Below are 21,830 nucleotides of genomic sequence, written 5' to 3'. Positions count from 1 at the left end.
CACCTGGGTGGCTCAGTCGGTTAAGCGTCTGACTCTTGGTTTTGGCTCAGGTCATGATCTCACAGTTTTGTGAGTTCAAGCCCCACAGTGGGCTCTGTGCTGAGAGCTTGTTTGGGATTCTCTCTCTCTCTCTCTCTCTCTCTCTCTCTGCCCCTCCCCTACTCACAGTGCCTCTGTCTCTCTCAAATAAATAAATAAACTTTAAAAAAAAACCTTTCATTTTAGATGCATGTGTTGCTAAATTTTTATAAGCCTACATGGTAAAAATCAGAATATAAAATTATGTTGACTGATTTGAATATGCAGTCTTCAGGAAGTATTTAAGCTCCTACTGCAGACCAGGCACTATACCAGAAACTAGGAATATAGGAAGGACCTAGAGAGACATGGTCCCTGCTGGGAGGAAGTTTACAGTCTATGGGGAGAGAAAGCCAATAAACAAATAAATGATAAACAAATGGATGATGAGAGGTACCAGTGAATTGACAAAGTTTGAGAGATTACCTATGGCTTACAGTATAGTCTCTTCGAGGAGGTAACATCTAATTTGAATTCTGAATGATCAAAAGAAGCCAATGCAAAGAAGTAAATCAAGCCACTAAAATTCATTTCACTAAAAGCCAATTCCCAAACTAATTTGCATATTTAAAGAAAGTAGAAAAATTAAAATGTCTGTAGAATTGTGGTAGATCTCAGAATATACACACACCCACAACCCACCCACCCCCACACACCACTTTTTGAATTTTATATTGTTGTTGCTAGAATTGTTTGTGGAATAAATTTGAATTATGTCCTAAGTGTAAGATCTATCCCTGATCCTGAGTGTTGGTGAGATGTAGGTACCTTTCATATCACAATATCTTTTCTGCTTTAACCTGTGTCTATTGGGCTTAAACCAAGCCATATAAACAAGGTGGGTCATAATGGAATCTTCGGGGGAGATGAAGGGAAAATGTTGTGGATATGCAGGGTTTTTTTTAATGTTAAATTTGGAAAAGAGGAGAAACTATTGTTTTTAGATATAAACTATAAAAATAAAGCATGACTAAATATTTTATGATGAATCTCTTTAGGAAATAAAGTTATCAGAATCTTAGGGGCAAAGAGAAGATTTTAATATTTAGCAAAAGAGGACATACAAGAGGGTTTCAAAAGTTTGAGAACCATGGCCTGAAATGCTTTCCCAAAACTACCCTTTTGTCACTTTAAGAAATTTATCAAGGGTCTTAAAATTTGGCAATTCCATTTTAACAAAGAATTCTCAGTAAATATGCCAAAAAGGCTGAAATATTTATCTCAGATTTATTTGTAGTTGCTAAAGTCTAGGAAAAAATCTATGTTCACAAGAGGGAAGTGAATAAATTATATATGTGTGTGTGTGTGTGTGTCTGTGTGTGTGTATCCCCAAAAATACTATCCAGCAATTAAAAATAATATTTTGGAAAAATATTTAATGCCATAGTAAAATGCTCAGGATGAAAATAAAGTACAAAGTGGTCATGATCCAATATTTAAAGGAAAAAGACATGTTTAGAACATGAAAAAAACTTGGATTCAGTACAACTTTGGAGAGCAACTTGGCAGTGTCTGAAAAATTGAGACTGTGCAGACTCTACAGCCTAACATTAATATGATTGATACACCAATAAATAAATAGTTCTATAATAATATGATAGAATACCATTCAGATGTTAAAAATTAACAAATTGGATCTACATGTCTGAAACAGGGACAGATCTATGTATCTCAACTGAGATAACTCTCAAACAGTGTTGAATTTTAAAAAGCAAGTTGCAGAATGATATATATGTGTAATAGTATTTATATAAAAATTTTGAAACACATATACCAATACCAAATATTGTTTACATATACATATACAGGGAATAAACATATAAAAGCAAAGCCTATAAGAATGAGGACCAGATTTATGATGGTGGTTGCCTTTAAGATGGAAGGGAAAGAAATAGGACTAAAAAGAGAGACGGGTGGGGGAGGGAGATAGTATTTAGCTCTATCTGTAATGGAGTTTTATTTTTAAAAATAAGCAAAACTGACAAAATGCTGACATTGTGAATTTGGAGTAGTGGTTTATTGTTATAATAATTTCTTTTTTAACATGTGCTTTTAAAATTTTCTAAAAACAACTATTAAAAGAAAGTACATTCAGGTTTGCAGTAGTTATTCAACACTGAGATTACAGTCCAATTTAATTTTCACCTTCAAACATCTCCGAATTTTCCAAATTCACAAATGAATGTTGAGGAAATAGGTGCCACTTACAGATAAATAAATGATAACTATGTAGATACTCGACCTCCACTCTGTGAGGACTCCCTAAGGCCCTTGCAATTGAGCTGCTTCTAGAAGGCTGAAGTATCAGCAAAAAAAGGATGGCCGCCCCATCCCCCCACCCCTCTTCCCCAGGGACAAAAGGAAGTTGAGGGCTGGCTGCCTGCATAGTGTAGAGATATAAAAGGGCCATGTCCCCTTTTGTAGCAACGTGGATGGAACTGGAGAGTGTTATGCTAAGTGAAATAAGTCATACAGAGAAAGACAGATACCATACGTTTTCACTCTTATGTGGATCCTGAGAAACTTAACAGAAGACCATGGGGGAGGGGAAGGAAAAAAAAAAGAGGTTAGAGAGGGAGAGAGCCAAAACATAAGAGACTCTTAAAAACTGAGAACAAACTGAGGGTTGATGGGGAGTGGGAGGGAGGGGGGAGTGGGTGATTGGTATTGAGGAGGGCACCTGTTGGGATGAGCACTGGGTGTTGTATGGAAATCAATTTGACAATAAATTTCATATTAAAAAAATAATAAAAAATAAAAAATAAAAACAATCCCCTCCTCAAAAATAAATAAATAAATAAATAAATAAATAAATAAATAAAACGTCCATGTCCTGGGAAGGGAGGCAGGGGCATTAGTGTAAGTCAGTGGGTCTCAAACTTGAGCATGCATCAGAATCACCTGGAAGGCTTCTTAAAGAACAGAAGGGCCCCCAAGCTTTCTAATTTATTAAGACTGGGGCCAGGCCTGTGAATTTATATTTCTGACAAGTTCTTGGGCATTATTGACAGTAATGATTGTCCCAGCACCATGCTCTGAGAATTGCTGGTCTAAGCAAAACCCAGCCATCAGATATTTCTATTTTTCATTACTGAAATATGAGAGAGATATTTGGCAGGAATCAAGCCAATTGTTATTATCTGGCGGATACACAAATTACTTAATGGAGTGAACCAGCCAGTCTTGGGGAAGTTGGAGTTGCATTCAAGAGCAGGCAAACAAAGAAGAAAGAGAAGGAGATGGAGAAGAAGGAGGAGAAGGAGAAGGAGAAGAAGGCGAAGGAGGAGAAGAAGAAGAAGAAAGAAGAAAGGAAAGAAAATAGGCATCAAATGATCACAAAGCTCAAAAACAGAAGTAGGGAGAATGAAAGCCAGTTCAATCTAATGGTCACAAACCACTAAAGAGATTTCATTAGGAAAAGCAAATTAATAAAATGAGCATGAAAAAGGACTGTTAAAAAAAAAAAAAACAGGTTCAATAATCAGGGTCTGTCACTATTTGCCAAAACTGGGAGTCCAGAATGGCACAAAATTCATGCCTCTTTCCCATCTTCCACTAGCACTGGGAACTCTACTGGACCGGACTGACCCTTCCTTGCTCTCTCCATTCTTTCTCATCCTTCCTCCCTCTTTCCTTTATATTCTTCCTCACTGAACATCTCTTTAGTGCCAAACATTATACTGGACTATGGATAAAGAAGGGTCTCACCATCGTTGTACTGCAGCACATAGCATAACACCTCGTACATAATAGCTGTTGACTAACTGTGGAATGAAACGTCAATAAACTCATAAATGATCAACAGGGGTCATAGTTAAAGGTACAGTGGATGGGAGACAAGTAGGTCATTTCTGTGAGAAACATAGACACAATGGAGTGGCCCCAGCAATGCAAGTTAGCTTGAGACACCATTGGGAATGCTACTACTTGGCACTTTTCCTTATACCCCACATTTTTCCCAATAAATTTTTGCTACTTTTCCCATTGCCTGATGATGTTTACCACATCCATGCCCATGGTTTGTGACTTTCAGCTAAATGAGTATATGCTTCATTGCAACACTTTCTGTCTCAGCCCAAGCTGCAAATAGAGCTTATGCCTGAATACATGATGCCTTTTAGCATAAGGCATTCTCCTGTGAAGAAAGCTCAAAAAATGTCCAGAGCTAACTTAATTATGTAAGTTTTTTTAGGAATGTAAGTAAAGTAGTTATGTGTCTATTTACACTGTTTCATTCATTGATTAAGTTATGCATACATATTTTAAACATCTAAAATATAAGTCCTTTTATTTAAATTTTTTGAAGTAATTTTAATATTTTCATATGAATCTTAAGTCTTTTAATACAGACCTTTCCAGAGCATAACACCTTCACTTTCAGTTAAGTTGTCTGAGACACAGCATTTTTTTTAACCTGTGGGTGATGCTGTCACTGGAAATTTTTATCACAAGCCACAAGTCCCACTTATATAACACTAGAATAATTATTTTCATTCATCTTTTAGTAAGTTTCATGAGTCCCACAGTATAATCACACATTATATATTAAATTGATTATAGAAAGGCTTGTATACCACAAGAAATAACACATTCTCCATTAGGAGTAAGTACTAAATCTTCTAAAATTTATTTGCCATCTTTTCTTATTTAACAGATCCCTTAAGATGACCTCTTACAAGCTTTCCACCCTAGCCCTTATTGCTATTGTTTCAAGCCAGTATGTCTTCCCCAAGCAGCACCTTGTGACTTAATAAAGGAATTAACAGAGTACCCCGTAATGGATGGGAATTTGTAAATCTTAACTATAAAGCAACTCCCACTCTTATATGCAAGAACGGGGGGCTGGGGGTGGGGAAATCTCTTATATTTGGAAAGGTACTGTAGATTTCCTTTTAATTTTTTTCTTTAAAAAAATTTTCTTCTTCAGACTAATAAAATGATTAGAAAAGAAAAGTAAATCATAAGAATATTTACAATTAAAGAGTGAGAAAATGTAACTGGATTAACACACAACTTTCCAATTGTCAGAACCTAAGAGGTGATAAATTTTTCTTGTGAGTAAGAAGGAGGTTATGTGTGTGTGTGATATGCCATGATTATGGGTCTATCTTTAATAATTAGAAAGTTACATGTGATGAAGAGCAAGCAAGTTGATTTAACTAGAGTGAGTGGAGCAAGTTGGAAGAAGAAAAGACGAATTTGACATGTGATGTTCATGGCAGAGATCATCAAAGTGTTTTGGTACACGTAGCAGTTTATTCCATTTTTAAAAGTGTGCGGCTTCTCGGTTTTTCAATATTAAATATACAGTTTACACATTTACGTATGTTTCAGGCTACATTATTGGAATTTTGAAGACATGAAAACATCAGATGAACCAACCTGCAACATCTTGGATTCAGATTGGAAGATGAAGAGAAAGTTTAAAGAATGTGGCCTCTAAAGGCGGGTAGTACCTGGAAATATTAACCGACTCACACTGTAAAAATGAGACCGGTTTCTAGACAATAGAGGTTATTTTAGTCTGACATCAAGGTTCAAGACAAAATGTTGAACTAAAAACTTTACACTCCTCCCCTCCCCCACTTCAGACAGGTACCAGCATTGGTGAATATGATTTTCCTTAGTCAGAAACACTCATTTTTACCCATGTAGACCATCCTTAGGAATTAAATATTGGTTATTTAATGTAGATTATAATGGGAAACTGATTTTTTCCACAATGGCAGATTTCAAGGACTTGGTTCCAAACTGAGCCGAAGCTTCCCAATGCATTTTGTACAGTCTGGGAAAAACTGTGCTGCACTGGCCATTTTTGAAGGCCATCATGCCCTGTAATATAAGGATATCATCTTATTGCTGATATCTTTGGAAAGTCCCAAGCAGACACAGAAAATGAATGGAGGCAAGGACTGTGACGGAGGGGACAAAGATGGAGGTCTTCCAGCTATACAAGTTCCTGTGGGTTGGCAGCGTCGTGTGGATCAAAATGGAGTGCTTTATGTCAGGTGAGCCTTGTTATTATCCGTGTCACCTCCAAGTTTGCAATCCCCAAATTAAGGAGGTAGAGTCTGTTCTTTTGAGGAACAAAATACCGTCACTGACAGCACCTCACATAAATTTGAATAAATGACCTTCCTGCTAGAAATATTTGAGCGTTTTATTCTGTACTGTTTTGCAATGTAAATTGCCTTAGGTTACAAGAGAGAATTTTTATGCATTACTTGTGTTTATATAAGGTGTCATTCTGTTTATCTCTGTAACAAGGATAAGGAAAAATATGAAGATTTCTAAAAGAAACATATAAGCACCGTTACCACATTCATAGGAAAATGTAAAATACTGGAAATAAACCCAATATTTCTTGACTGTATTATTCTGTCCTTCATCGTGCTTCCGCTGGCTTTTCTGATATAAGGTTGAGTGTTTTTATCTATAGACAGTTTCAATCATTAGTCTTCTTAATTCCTGATATTAACTAAAAATAATTTCCCTAATTTTTTCTGCACGGTTTTAAATCTATTCCATTGCATATAACAGTAAAAGAGAAAAAGTCATGATGGAGATGGCTGTTCATATCACAAGTTAAAATCATACAAATAAAATGCAAATGCCTGCTTTTTAAAATTTTGGTGGCATATATCTTGTGTACAGCAAGTTGAATGGAATAACTGAACTGTTGCCAAGAAGTTTCAGGGTTTTCTTAACTGATATACAATATTATATTAGTTTCATTAGTACAACATAGTGATTCGACATTTGTATACTTTATGAAATTGTCACCTCAATAAGTCTAGTTACCATCTATTATCATACAAATTGTTACACTGACTATTCCCTATGCTGTACATTACCTCCCTATGTCTAACATGTTTTATAACTGAAAGATCTATTTTGTCCATCCTCCCATTCATCTCCCTCTGGCAACCACCAGTTTGTTTTCTATATCAATGAGTCTGTTTCTGCTTTGTTTGGTTTGGTCATTTGTTTTGTTCTTCAGATTCTACATATAAATGAAGTCATATGGTATTTATCTTTCTCTGACATATTTCACTTAGATACTACCCTCTAGGATCAACCATGTTGTCACAAATGGCAAGATCTCATCCTTTTTTTTTATCACTGAGTAATATTCCCGTGTGTGTGTGTGTGTGTGTGTGTGTGTGTGTGCATGTACAAATCTCCTTTGTCCATTCATCTATCTATGAACACTGAGGGTGCTTCCATATCTTGGCTATTGCAAATAAAGCTGCAATGAACATAGGAGTGCATTTGTCTTTTTGAATTAGTGTTTTCATTTTCTTTGGTTAAATATCTAGAAGTGGTATGCATGGCCAATGCAGTGGAATTGCTAGATTGTATGGTATTTCTATTTTTAATTTTTTGAGGAAGCTCCATGCTTTTTTCCAAACTTGCTGCTCCAATTTACATTCTTACCAATGGTGTGCAATGGTTCCCTTTCTCCCATCCTCACCAATACTTGTTATTTTTTATCTTTTTAATCACAATCATTCTGACATGTGTGAGAGGATATTTCATTGTGATTTTGATGTGCATTTCCCTGCTGGTTAGTGATATTGAGCATTTTTTCACATGCCTGTTGGCCATCTGTATGTCTTTGAAAAATGTCCAGTCAGGTCATCTGTACATTTTAAAATCTGAGTGTTTGATTTTTTCATATTAAGTTGTAGGAGTTCTTTATATGTTTTGGATGTTAACCCCTTATTGTATATACCCTTTGTGAATATCTTCTCTCATTCAGTAAGTTGCCATATTGTTTGTGGATGGTTTACTTCACTGTGTAAAAAGCTTTTTGGTACGATATAGTCCCATTTGTTTATTTCTGCTTTTGCTGTCCTTGCCTGAGATGACTGATCCAAAAAAATATTGCTAAGATGTCAAAGAGGTTACCGCTTATGTTTTCTTCTAAGAGTTTTATAGTTTCAGGGCTTATATTCTAGTCTTCAATTTTGAGCTTATTTTTGTGTGTGGTATAAGAAAGTGGTACAGTTTCCTTTTTCTGCATGTAGCTGTTTAGTTTTCCCAGTAACGCTTATTGAAGAGATTGTCTTTTCCCCATTGTACACTCTTGCCTTGTTTGTTGTTTATTAATTGACCATATAACCATGGGTTTATTTCTGGTCTTTCTAATTTGTTCCATTGATCATGGTGTCTGTTTTTGTGCTAGTTCTGGTACCATATTGTTTTTGATTACTATAGCTTTGTAGTTTAGTTTGAAATCAGGATTGTGACTACCTTCAGCTTTGTTCTTCTTTCTCAAGATTGATTTGGCTATTCAGGGTTTTTTCTCCTTTTTCATTTGTCACTTTATTCATTTGGATCCCCCCTTTTTTTTTCTTGATGAGTCTAGCTAAATGTTTTCTGATTTTGTTTATCTTTTCAAAGGACCAGCGTTTAGTTTCATTAATCTCTTCTATTTTTTTTTTTATTTTTAGTCTCTATTTCATTTATTTCCACTCTGATATTTATTATTTCCTTCCTTCTACTAATTTTGGGTTTTGTTTCTTCTTTTTCTAGTTCATCTACGTTTAGGATTAAATTCTTTTTTGGAATTTTTCTGCATCTTGAAGCAGGCCTGTATCATTATAAACATTCCTCTTAACACTTCTTTTGCTGCATCCCATAGGTTTTAGAATGTTGTGCTTATATATCTCAAAAGATTTAGAATTTTTCTTGTGTTTTGAAGCAGGCCTGTATCATTATAAACATCCCTTTTAACACTTCTTTTGCATCCGTAGGTTTTAGAATGTTGTGCTTATATATCTCAAAATATTTTTCGGTTTCTTCTTTGATTTCTTCATTGGCCATTGGTTGTTCAGTAGAATGTTGTTTAGTCTCCACGTATTTGTGGTTTTTCAATTTGTCTTCCTGTGATTGATTTCTAGTTTTATACTGTTGTGGTTTGAAAAGGTGCTTGATATGATTTAAACTTGTTGAGACTTACTCTGCAGTCAAATACGATGCATCCCGAAGGATGCTCCATGTGCACTTGAGATGGAATGTTCTGTAAGTATCTGATAAGTCCATCAGGTCTAGTGGGTCATTTAAGGCCAGTGTTTCCTTACTGATTTTCTGTCTGAATGATCTACCCTTTGATGTAAGTGGGGTGTTAAAGTCCCCTACTTTTATAGTATTACTGTCAGTTTCTCCCTTTGTGTCTGTTAATATTTGCTTTATATATTTAGGTGCTACTATGTTAGGTAAATAAATATTTACAAATGTTATGTCTTCTTGTTGAATTGATCCCTTTATCATTTTGTAAATTTCCTTTTTTGTCTCTTGTTACAGCCTTTCTTATAAAGTCTATTTTGTGTGATATAAGTATTGCTACCCCAGTTTTGTTTTTGTTTCCATTTTCATAGAATATATTTTTTTATCCCTTCAATTTCAGTCTGTGTGTGTGTTTAGATCTGAACTAAGTCTCTCATAGGCAGCATATAGATGGGTCTTGTTTTGTTTCTTTTAATCCATTCAGCCACCCTATGTATTTTGATTGGAACACTTAGTCCATTTACACTTAAAGCATTTATTCATAAGTGTGTACTTATTGCTATTATGTTCATTGTTTTCTGGTTGTTTTTGTAGTTCTTCTGTTCCTTTCTTCTCTTCCTCTCTTCCTCTGTGATTTGATGATGTTCTTTAGTTTTATGTTTGGATTCCTTTCTTTTTATTTTCTTGTGTATCTATTTTAGGTTTTTGGTCACCATGAGGTTCATATATAACATCCTATACATATAGAAATCTATATTAAGTTGGTGGTTGCTTAAGTTTGAAAGCATTCTAAAAGCATTACATATTTGCTCTTCTCCCCACATTTTATGTTTTTGATGTCATGTTTTGCATCTTTTTATTTTGTGCATCTTTTCATTATTGTAGATATAATTGATTTTACTATTTTGTCTTTTAACCTTCATACTAGCTTTACAAGAGGTTGATCCACTACCTTTTCTATGTTTGCCTATACCAGTGGGATTTTTTTTTTCTTTCATATATTTTCTTATTTCTAGTCATGGCCTTTTCCACTTTCTTTAATAGGTCTTTTTTTTTTTTTAAGTTTAATTACTTATTTTGAGAGAGAGAGAAAGAGAGAGAGAGAGAGAAGGGGACAGGGCCAAGAGAGAAAGAGAGAAAGAATCCCAAGCAGTCTCCATGCTGTCAGTACAGAGCCCAACACAGGGCTCTAACTCACCAACGTGAGATCAGACCTGAGCTGAAATCAAGAGTCAGACGCTTAACCTAGGGAACCACCCAGGCGCTCAGTTTAACAGTGCTTATGAAGCAAGTTTAGTTGTGTTTAACTCCTTTAGCTTTTGCTTGTCTGGGAAAATTTTTATCTTCCCCTTCAGTCCTGATTGATAACTTAGCCAGGTAAAGGATCCTTGGTTGTAAGCTTTTTCCTTTCGCTACTTTGAATATATCATGTCACTACCTTCTGGCCTGAAAATTTTCTGCTGAAAATTCAGCTGATAGTCTTATGGGGGTTCACTTATATGTAACTAAATTGCTTTTCTCTGGCTTTTTTTAAGGATTCTCTCTTTATCTTTAATTTTTGACATTTTAATTATAATGTGTCTTGGTGTAGATCTCTAGATTCATCTTGTTTGGGACTCTCGTGCTTCCCAAACCTGGATGTCTGTTTCCTTCCCCAGGTCATGAACATCTTCAACTATAATTTTTCCAAATAAGTTTTCTGACACTTTCATTTCTTCCTTCTACTAATGAAACCCCTATATGTAATGCGAATGTTAGTATGCTTGATGTTGTTTCAGGGATTTCTTAAACTTTACTTATTTATTTAAATTATTTTTTCTTTTTGTCATTCAGTTTAGGCAGTTTCCATTACTCTGTCTTCTAGATTGCTGATCCATTCTTCTGTGACATCTTTTCGGCTCTTTATTCCCCCTAATGTATTTTTCAGTTCTGTTATGATATTCTTCAGCTCTGATTGGTACTTATATTTTCTCTCTCCTTGTTCAAGTTCTGTGTTCATCCATTGTTCAGTAAGCATGTTTATAACCATTAACTTTGACCTCTTTATCAAATAGATTATTTATCTCTATTTGTTTAGTTCTTTTTCTGAGGTTTTGTCTTGTTCTTTTGAACATATTTCTCTGTCTCCTCATTTTGCCTACCTCTCTGTGTTTATTTCTATGTATTAGGCATTTCAGCTATCTCCCGGTCTTGAAGGAGTAGTTTTATATATGAGATGTCCTATGGGCCCAGAAATGAAATCCTACCTGGCCACCAGAGCCATCTGCTACAGGGGTGTCCCTTGTGTGGACAGCAGTGACCCTTCTGTGGTAGTGTGGCCACAAATGCTGTGGATGTAATTGTGGATAGGGCTGGCTCCTGGCCTGGATGGCTGTATGGCACTGGGGTAACTGCTACGGACATGCTAGTGGGCACAACTAGGGTCCTGCTTGCTGCAAGGCTGGTGGAGGTACAAGGTTGTGGAGAGTTCTCAGCAGGGCATACCCTGTTTGCATTAGTGGTCTAGTAGAACGATTCCAAAATAGTGCCCACCAGTGCAGCATGGCAGAATGAGGTAGCAGAAATGACTGTCGCCAGGGTCTCAGTCCTTGAGAAGAGGCCTTGCTGCCTCTTGCCTCTCCAGAAGGCTCACCAAGATTGGTAAGTAGGTATCCTTCACCTATGGTCTATGCGCTTTTCAATTGAGTGTTTTTGCTCTGGTTTCTGGGCCGAGTCAGTCTGTGCATTAGCCTTTTGAGACCAGATTTTTTCCCTATAATTAGGTAGTTTTTTCCAGACATATTCTCTGTTAGTTTTCAAAGCCAGCTACTTGGGGGGCTTGTCCCTCCTATGTAGGATCTAAGGGTTGGACTGCCTGATATGGAGGCAACCCACATCAGCAAAATCTCTTGCTTTTAAGGGACAAATATCATACCTTTGAGATCCTTCTCGACCATGGAACTTCCTCCCTAGAGTTCTTTTCCTTATTGAGACTGTTTCTCTGCCTCTTCCATCCATTTCAGTGCTGCCGTCTGTTGTGGAGATTCTGTTCATCTAGTTTCTAGGTCTTCGTGTTGTAGTTGTAGATTCATTATGTCCATGGGTGGAGCTGAGCTCAGGATCTTCCTACACTGCCATCTTGAACCTTGATCAAGTTTTAGTCTTATTATTAAACAAGTGGCACCTAAGTTACTTATTTTTTTTTTATTTTTTTTTTTTTTAACGTTTCTTTATTTTTGAGACAGAGACAGAGCACGAACTGGGGAGGGTCAGAGAGAGAGGGAGACACAGAATCTGAAACAGGCTCCAGGCTCTGAGCAGTCAGCACAGAGCCTGACGCGGGGCTCGAACTCACAGACCAGCGAGATCATGACCTGAGCCGAAGTCGGACGCTTAACCGACTGAGCCACCCAGGCGCCCCTAAGTTACTTATTTTGTAGTTTATCAGTAAGTGTATGAAAGCTTATGATAACAAATCTTTCTTTGTGATATAATTAAAAAACTATTAGAAACAGGCTTAGGACTTTTTAAAAGATATCACGTTGTATCATTACATTAATGCTCTTTTTTTCAGTGTGATGATTTGTATCGCAGCTTCAGTGGAATTCTCCATTTGTGCAAAGATGTATTTATATGAATGAGGTATTTTCTATGATATGAATACAAACAATTTCATGCCTTAATAACTCAAAAGTCAGTTCAGATTCTATCTCAGGTGTGTTTGCTTTGTTTGAGGTGTTTGCTTTGTTTGAGGTGTTTGTTGAGGTAAACTTAATTACCTGTTGAAATTCTTTTGCACATAAGTATTTCTGCAATGGTATAGATGTGCTCTATGTTAATTGGAGTGAAGGTATAAGAAAGCAGAGAATGTGGAGCTCACCCCACAGTAGATAAGATGGACAAGGTCATATGGGATAACTTTTTCCAAGTTTCCTATTGCCAATGCTATTAAAAACTACTAAAAATACTTTCTTATAAATATAGCGAGATTTCAATGTTGTTGTTTATATTTGTGGTTATTCTAGTCTGTAGGGAGCAAATATATTCATCTTAGAGCAAATGACTCTAAAATCTTGATAATTTAATTTTTTTACTTCATCTTATAAAACTACATAAGAAAGATACATCAGCTTTTCAGACTGCTGAGAGCTGAGTGAAACCAAGTTAAGTCTGGGAATCTGTCATTTATCTTGTTCATTCATGATTTGCCAAGTGTAAGTAGACTTCATTATCATTTAGTGTGAGTTCTCCAAATTCAAATCTATACACTGAGAATTATTGTGGAAGCAAACTTTGTCAGATAAGGTAAAATACCATCAAATAAATTAAGTCAGCATGGTTTTTTATTTGTTTGTATATATAACTGGTTAAATTAGTACCTAAACATGGATAGGAAGCTAGCCCTCCTTCTGTAGCTCCCTTCTCAATGTGCAGTTTGCTTGTGATTTTTAGGTAGTCTCCAGCTGCTCCTGCTTCAGGGTGGCATTGAGGCTGCACCTTAAATTTCCCACCTGCTTCCAATCTTTTGAGCTTTATCTGTGCCATAAGACTTGTAGCTATTTTTTATGTTAATTATTACTCACAAAAGTTAATTAAAGAGCTACAACTGAAGGAAAGAACTCAACTGACTGATTGAGAGGAAATGTTTTTAAGTGTCTAGAGTAGAGTACTCTAATAGAATTCAGGAATTCTTGTCTTCATGTTTAATTTTACCATTAGATTCCTCTAGGATTCAGTTCATTCACTTTCTTTAACTGTAAAATGCTAGGCAGTTTCTTTTCACAAAATTCATGAATTCTTCACATGACAACTGAATGGTAATCTTGTTTTATCAACACTACCAGACTTTCAAAAGCATGAGATTGCCCCTACCACTGGGGTGGAACTTGAGTCGGTAATATGGGAATTATTACTTTTTACATATCATCTGAAAAAAAGTATTCGTCTAAACAAATGAATGTTTCAGTCAACAAAATTGAGGATTTTAAATGAGATTTTCTATGTGCATAAGTCACTTCTTTGACTGTCCATAAATAAAATATGAATTGCATTTTAAAACTGGTTTATGTATAAAAACAATTTTTTTAATTTATTGATCTTTGAGAGACAGAGAGAGATAGAGCATACGTGGGGGAGGAGCAGAGAGAGAGGGAGACACAGAGTCCGAAGCAGGCTCCAGGCTTCGAGCTGTCAACACAGAGACTGAGGCGGGGCTCAAACTCACAAACCGTGAGATCATGACCTGAGCCGAAGTCAGACACCCAACCGACTGAGCCACCCTGGCGCCCCTTATTTATGTATAGATATGAAACTATTACCTGTGTTTTTATGCAAGCAGTCTGCCCCCAGTAGAGTAATGCTTTGTATACAACATGGAGAGTATTTTTTCTGGATAAATTCGATCAGAAGACTAAAGTGAAAGTTTTAGTAAATAGTCACAAATAAAAGCTATTCTTGAATGAAAAGTATATAATAGTTTTCAAAGCATAATATCTATTTAATACTATTAAAATCAACATATTAATACAGATTGCCCATTTTAAACTAACCCTCATTGTAAATACAAATCAAAAGACTTGTCCTACCATCTGAATTTGTACCTAACCTGTAGACTTGAACTTGATCAGTATTCACAGAAAATACTGCCTTTTGTGACCACAGAGCAGTAACATTGAGAGCATTACCCCCAATTACCAGCCAGAAGATGTACACAGCACCTTCTGACATCTAAAACCCTGTTTTCTTACAGAGTTCGTGATCTTTGTCAGTTCTGCATTGCTCCTCTTTCCTTGCCAAAATGGTTTGGTTCCCAGTACAATTTGAGTTGGACCATACTTATCTATCTACAAAGAAACATTGCAGGGAAATGTTTGGGGATTGGGGAAAAAAAGAGAAATCTGTTTTTAACATTGGGACAGTTTGGTTCTAGATTCCAAGATTAAAAGGAAGAACTTGCTGGCCACAACTTTTGTAGACTTAATGACTTTCTGGTTTGACTTCCAACATGTTTCTAAATTTCAGTCTTTCCTCAAACAGCTTTTAAAAGATCTACTTTAAAATAATGATTACTTTCATGTAGTTTTCTCATTCCTCTCTTGCCTGTTTCTGTACTTTCTTAAGGATAGCATTCTTTGCCATTCTTAGTCCACTCTTGGTTTTCAAAATACTTCTATTTAATTTTCTATGAAAATCTCTATTTTTCTGAGAAATAGTTTGGTTAGAAGAAAGACTGATAGTGTTAAAAGATGTAATTTAGCAGATAACATAATATTGACAAAGAAAATGATTTTCCTTAATAGGAAAATGTTATCTTTTGAAGGACAGTAAGACTTAAGTTACGCCTTTTTTCATATAATATGTGCAGTCAGAATTATTTCCTGATATTTTTTTTTTAACTTTTTTTACAGTCCCAGTGGGTCTTTGTTATCTTGCTTGGAGCAGGTTAAAACATACCTGCTTACTGACGGAACATGCAAGTGTGGCTTGGAATGTCCTCTTATTCTTCCCAAGGTAACCATTTCACAACACATCTATTGGCCATTTTGTTTTTTGTTTTTTGTTTTTTTAGGTGTTTCATATATTTTTCTCATCTGGCATTTCATTTGTATATTACTTCTCCAATCATATATGCATTTTAAAGTCTTTATCTAATTAGATATCTTTTGCATGCACTCTGGAATGCTTAAAATTGTAGAAAATGGTTCAAGTCCCAGTCATTTTCAAAGGTGACAAACCTATATTCATATTAAATATTTCACCAAAATCTTTTTAACACCTTTTCATTTGAGCTATACCCATGCCCATTATTTAATAGCACAATATTTTCTTCCTTACTATAACTACTCAATCTGCAATATTATTTTTTGCATGAGTGTTGATAGATCTGCCACAAATACTTTTAAAATCGCAAAGCTGAACCCTCTGAGCCAAAAGTAAAACTGTTTTAGTCCTTTGCAAGGTAAAAAAATACAGTTATTTTTAATGACAAAGTATTATTTTAGAGTAGAATAGAAACAGTAGAATAGAAACTCTGAGTATCTATTATGTGCTAATTTTAGAACTAAAGATTAATAGACCACTTTTTCCTTTTATTCGTTTCACCTCATTCCACACACACATACCGCCACAAAGCATTGGAAACAGCCTATCAATATATACACAGCAAGTAAGATTTTTTAAAAATAGAGTAATGGACTTTTTAAATCCATGAAAACGTAATATTAATATAGTAATTAAATAAAGCCAAAGAAAAAGTTAGCATGTAGCAATGTCAGCTTTTAGGGTCGTTGTTGGTTTTTTTTAACTATACCTCATCTGTTTTTGTACTGTTATAACATCAGGAAGTATCTAAAATTAAAAACATTATCAGGTATTATACCTTTCCATATACTTACCTTGGCTATCTTAGAATTAGGATAATTTTCATTATTTACTTTATCACTAAAAACCATGAGTCCAGCAGAAGTATTTATTGTATTATATATAAAACTGTTTTTCTTAAATTTAAAAACTCAAGACACTTTTATTCAGATATATGCCCTAATCTATGCAAAGCTCTTTTTTTTGATGATAAGATTTTTTTAATCTGATGTTTTACAGACATATTCTAACAGAGGCTGTGCTTTTTCCAGGTGTTTAATTTCGATCCTGGAGCTGCTGTGAAACAGAGAACCGCAGAAGATGTTAAAGCAGATGAAGATGTCACAAAGCTATGCATACATAAAAGAAAAATCATTGCAGTGGCCACACTTCATAAGAGCATGGAAGCCCCACATCCTTCTCTGGTGCTCACCAGTCCTGGGGGAGGAACAAGTATGTAATACGGTGAAGGGTTTAGAAATTTGCCTCTGCAACTTCTCTCCCAGAAGAGTCACTGGAAATCACTCTGCGAAGCATTTTCTGAGTCCCCTTTTAAAACATACACAGTGCTTCTAAAGTTGTCTGTGTTTTATCATTTTTTTTACAGATAGCAAATTAGTTCTGAAAAATTCCTACAAAGTTGTTTCCCCACATTTCCTATTTAAATCCTTGAGTTAACTGAGCAGAATAAACACCAATTAGCACATCCAAATGCTGTGCAAGTATGTAGAGCTGAGCTCACAAAATAGAAGGTGCCATCAGTTTTTAGGAAACAAAAGTCACCTTTTTGCTAGAGCTGGAATGGATGTGGTTTCAAGTCCTCCCCCACAAGTAGCAATATCATCCAGAGTGTTGTTCTTTCAGTCACTGAATAGCTATTTATTGAACACCTACTAAGAGAAGTCACTTTGTCAGGAGCTTTTTATACCTCCACCAAACACACACACACACACACACACACACACACACACATATACTTTTATTTTTTTTTAATTTAAAACGTGCAGAAAAATTACATAAACAGTTCACCAAGCACTCATGTACCCTTTGCTCAGATTCAACAATTAACATTTTGTGGCAGAAGTTGCAATTATTCTGACAGTTCATCTCTAAAGATTTCAAAACACATGGATGTTCTCCTATATAAACCACAATCTAATTATCACATTCAAAAAATTTAACACTGATGATAATATTATTATCTAAAATTCAGTGTATATTCTAACTGCTCCAGTTGTCCTAATAATTTCTTACAGTTTTTTAAACCCAGGATGCAATCAAAGATTGTACAACTGCATTAACTTTTTTTTTTAATTTTTTTTTTTTAACGTTTATTTATTTTTGAGACAGAGAGAGACAGAGCATGAACGGGGGAGGGTCAGAGAGAGAGGGAGACACAGAATCTGAAACGGGCTCCAGGCTCTGAGCCATCAGCACAGAGCCCGACGCCGGGCTCGAACTCACGGACCGCGAGATCGTGACCTGAGCCGAAGTCACCCGCTTAACCGACTGAGCCACCCAGGCGCCCCTGCATTAACTTTTTATACTTCTTTAATCTACACCAATTTCCCAGTCTTTTGAAATCTATTTTTGAAGAGTCTGGGTCAGTTTTACAGGTGTTTCTCATTTCAGATATGCCTAATTGTTTCCAGATATTTATTCATACTCAGGTTAAACACAGTTTGGTAGAAATACTGCATAGGTAATGTTATGTCCTCATTAGAAGACACATATGTCAGTTTATCCCATATTGATGACATTAAGTTCGAGTGCTTGGATAAAGTTAGGTATATCCAATTTCTCTGTTGTTAAGGTAACTCTTCCCTTTTCTCTGTTAAGGTAACTCTTCCCTTTATAACTAATATGTAGTTTGTGGAATTATACTTTGAGACTGAGGAAATTTTTTTTGTATGGGCTAGGATATGAACTCCTTCCAAAATATTACAGTATTTTGAATGATATTTCAAGATAAAACATGGCTGAGCACCAAAGCATTTGTTTATGAAGGCAAATTATACATTGTTCTGCAGAGTTCTGAAAATTAGGGATGATACGTATAACCTGCAGTGATCAGAGAAATCTTTAGCCCTGGAAAATGGTTAAGATTTGGACATATGAGGGAAATAAGAAAATTCTTATTCAGGATGAGTGGTGCGTAATTAAGAGACGATGTGGAAACTAGTCTGACTTGAATGGAAGATTAAACCTGTATAAGTAAGTTGGGACCAAATTACTGACAGCTTTAGATACAAAGAGGAACAGTTGTGACATCATACAGGTAATTAAAGATTCACACTTAGAACTCATGTGAAGAGACTAAGAAGAGACAAATTTGGCAGTTATTAGCAGAGAGCTCTTCTTCAAGAACCCTCTAACCTTTGAACTTTAACAGGAATGATCAGCAAAAAATTGCTCCACAAAGGTATGTAAGAAAAAAAAATTAGGAAATTTTTTTTTCTCTTAATGAGCTACATTTTCTTAAACTAAAAGATATTGCAACAATTAAAAGACCTATTTAATAGTAATAAATTATTTGAAGTATACCATTATCTTGCCACCTTGATATAACTGTTCTCATTTTTGCATATCACCCTGCATATATCTGCTGCCGCTCTCATATCACATTATATCAATTTTACCTCTTTCTACAAAGTCTGCCTTGTTGCTTTTTTAATGACCCTAGTAGTATCTTTTTTTTTTTTTTAACGTTTATTTATTTTTGAGACAGAGAGAAACAGAGCATGAACGGGGGAGGGTCAGAGAGAGAGGGAGACACAGAATCCGAAACAGCCTCCAGGCTCTGAGCGGTCAGCACAGAGCCCGACGCTGGGCTCAAACTCACGGACCGTGAGATCATGACCTGAACCCAAGTTGGCCGCTTAACTGACTGAGCCACCCAGGCACCCCTGACCCTACTAGTATCTTGATCTAGGTCCTTTGTCATACCCTATACATACAAATTTCATTATTGAAATTAAACGTAAATCTTTAACTAGTACAGGTATAAGAGGTGTATCTCCATCCGCTTTTAAAACGATATGCTTTATGGGGTGTCTGGGTGGCTCAGTCAGTTAAGTGTCCCACTCTTGATTTCGGCTCAGGTCATAATCACATGGTTCATGACACTGAGCGCCACATCGGGCTCTGTACTGGCAGCATGGAGCCTGCTTGGAATTCTCTCTCTTTCCCTCCTCTCTGCCTCACCCCTGCTTGCTCTCTCTCTCTCTCAAAATAAATAAACATTTTTAAAAAAACCCTAAAACCTCTGCTTTTAAAAAATGATATGCTTGGGGCGCCTGGGTGGCTCAGTCGGTTAAGCGTCCGACTTCAGCTCAGGTCACGATCTCGCGGTCCGCGAGTTCGAGCCCCGCGTCGGCTCTGGGCTGATGGCTCAGAGCCTGGAGCCTGCTTCTGATTCTGTGTCTCCCTCTCTCTCTGCCCCTCCCCCGTTCATGCTGTGTCTCTCTCTGTCTCAAAAATAAATAAATGTTAAAAAAAAAATTTAAAAAATGATATGCTTTATTGGATTAGTTGCTATTCTTTCACTAGCTTCAGACATAGTGTTTATTTCAAATTCCTAATATTGAACTATATTATGGGGTTGGGATTTAAGTAATTAAAAGTTAAGAAGACTCATATAGTAGTTTACATCTCTCTTTATTTTGCATGCATAAGGATATATTTGGTTTCTGTTTATTCTTTTGAAAGGTCTACTTGAGTGTACATGAAAACACTTGATGAGTGCCTAGCATTTCTATTTGCCAATTCTTATACTACTTAATTCCTAAACGTAACATAACATCAGCATGACTTTTGTTTGTTTATTCAGTATTCCTGTCATTTTAAAGATGGTAACTATTTTTCCCCAGGTATGGAAGACATCCTTTCTAAACCACAGCTGTTTTCTAAATTCTGTTGAATATAAGGATGCCAACGTCTGTATATTGTATAAACTGTACACTGTATAAACACTCAGAACAGACACAACTCAGTGGTTTTGTTACTAAAGAAGACACGGTTAATCACATAATAATGCTAGTGATGTTACTACAGACACCTGTGTTCTCACTAGATGCTATGTACAATGCTCCAAGTATTTTTCATATTTTATTCCTTTAATTATAAACCTTAAAATTCTGTCTTTAACAAGAAAATAAGTTGACTTTATCGGCTGCAATTCTCTTATATCATTAGTTCTCAACTTTTCATATATTATATGCAGAAACCACTGTATCAAATAATCTCTACCATACTAGAAATAGAAAGCCCACTTTTCCAAGAAAACTATATGTTCACTGCATTCTCTTATTTCTTTAATATACCCTGCCTAGTCTTCGCTTTACCCCAGATTGATAACCACGGTCTTAGAAATTGTTATGATATAATTTGACCTATATATGATCTAGCAGATAGGAAAAGGGTATTTATCTTAAGTCTACAGTTATCCATTTAAGTAAAGATACCTCTAACTACAAGTGGATCCAAGTATACTTGCTAATATATTGCAAGTCTCGGAATTGGGGTGGCCAGTTTATGGTATACATGGGACCACTTTCATATCCCGTGCCTGTAAGACTCATTGGCATTTTCTCACAGAGCCCAGCTGGAGTTCGACATCTTTCTACATAGCTCTCTAAGCAGCCACCACCAGTTGATGGGAATTGGCATACGAAACTGATTGTATTTGCCATCTCTGTTTTAAAAGGCACAACTTTATAAATAGTTAAACATCCTTAGGGGCTAAAAAAACTTAAACTTAGACTTCGGACATGATAAAATGAAAATTCTGTGTGATGAGCCAGCTTGCTTTTGTTGCCTATATTCTGTCTGATCTCCAAAGAAACTGAAGGGATTCCAAAAAGCCAGAGAGGGAGCGATGCTTTCTGCAAAAAGAGAATACTCGATTGGAAACCAGTACTGAAGATTTTAGCATTCTGAGTAAATTTTGCATAGGAATTCCAGCCTAATAAAAGAATTGCAATCTTTTGCCTAAGTTGGTTGACTAAGGCTGTTTTTACAATAACGGCTGATCAAGGGCAAAGAAATTGCAGTGTTGGATAGTGTTACAGACTTGATGAAGTTAAGCGTGATTGCAGTATCACTGCCCTCACTATTGTTATCACTCCCATTTTAAAAGATTCAAAATCCCATCCACTTAATTCACAAAAATTAAGACTCTTTTGCTCTCACAGTAAAAATGGTGAGATAAGGAAGAGTTTTTGTAGCTGTCCTGAGGAAGTTTCAGTAAGGAAACAGAAAGATTTATAGGGTAACACACTTTCTGGTGAAAATGGCCGTGCATTTAAATTATAAGAAATTATACTATGCAGATTTTAATTTTCTGATGTAACCCTGTTCTTAAAAAGTTCAAATCCAACAAGATAGTAACATTGCCATTTCTG

General features: G+C 35.8%; 1 protein-coding gene across 1 annotated transcript in view; it reads left to right on the top strand.

Annotated features, from left to right (window-relative positions):
* Positions 1-21,830, top strand: part of MBD5 (methyl-CpG binding domain protein 5) — a 142,714-nt gene that overhangs the window by 75,447 nt on the left and 45,437 nt on the right. The window contains exons 3-5 of the mRNA XM_049616143.1: positions 5,413-6,086; positions 15,477-15,579; positions 16,701-16,881. Coding sequence (XP_049472100.1) covers positions 5,974-6,086; positions 15,477-15,579; positions 16,701-16,881 — 397 coding nt within the window. The 5' untranslated portion in view covers positions 5,413-5,973. The remainder of the gene's footprint in view (positions 1-5,412; positions 6,087-15,476; positions 15,580-16,700; positions 16,882-21,830) is intronic.

The sequence above is a fragment of the Panthera uncia genome (genome assembly GCF_023721935.1).
Source record: "Panthera uncia isolate 11264 chromosome C1 unlocalized genomic scaffold, Puncia_PCG_1.0 HiC_scaffold_3, whole genome shotgun sequence".
NCBI classification, from domain to species: Eukaryota; Metazoa; Chordata; class Mammalia; order Carnivora; family Felidae; genus Panthera; species Panthera uncia.
This window is presented reverse-complemented; position numbering and strand designations above follow the sequence as displayed.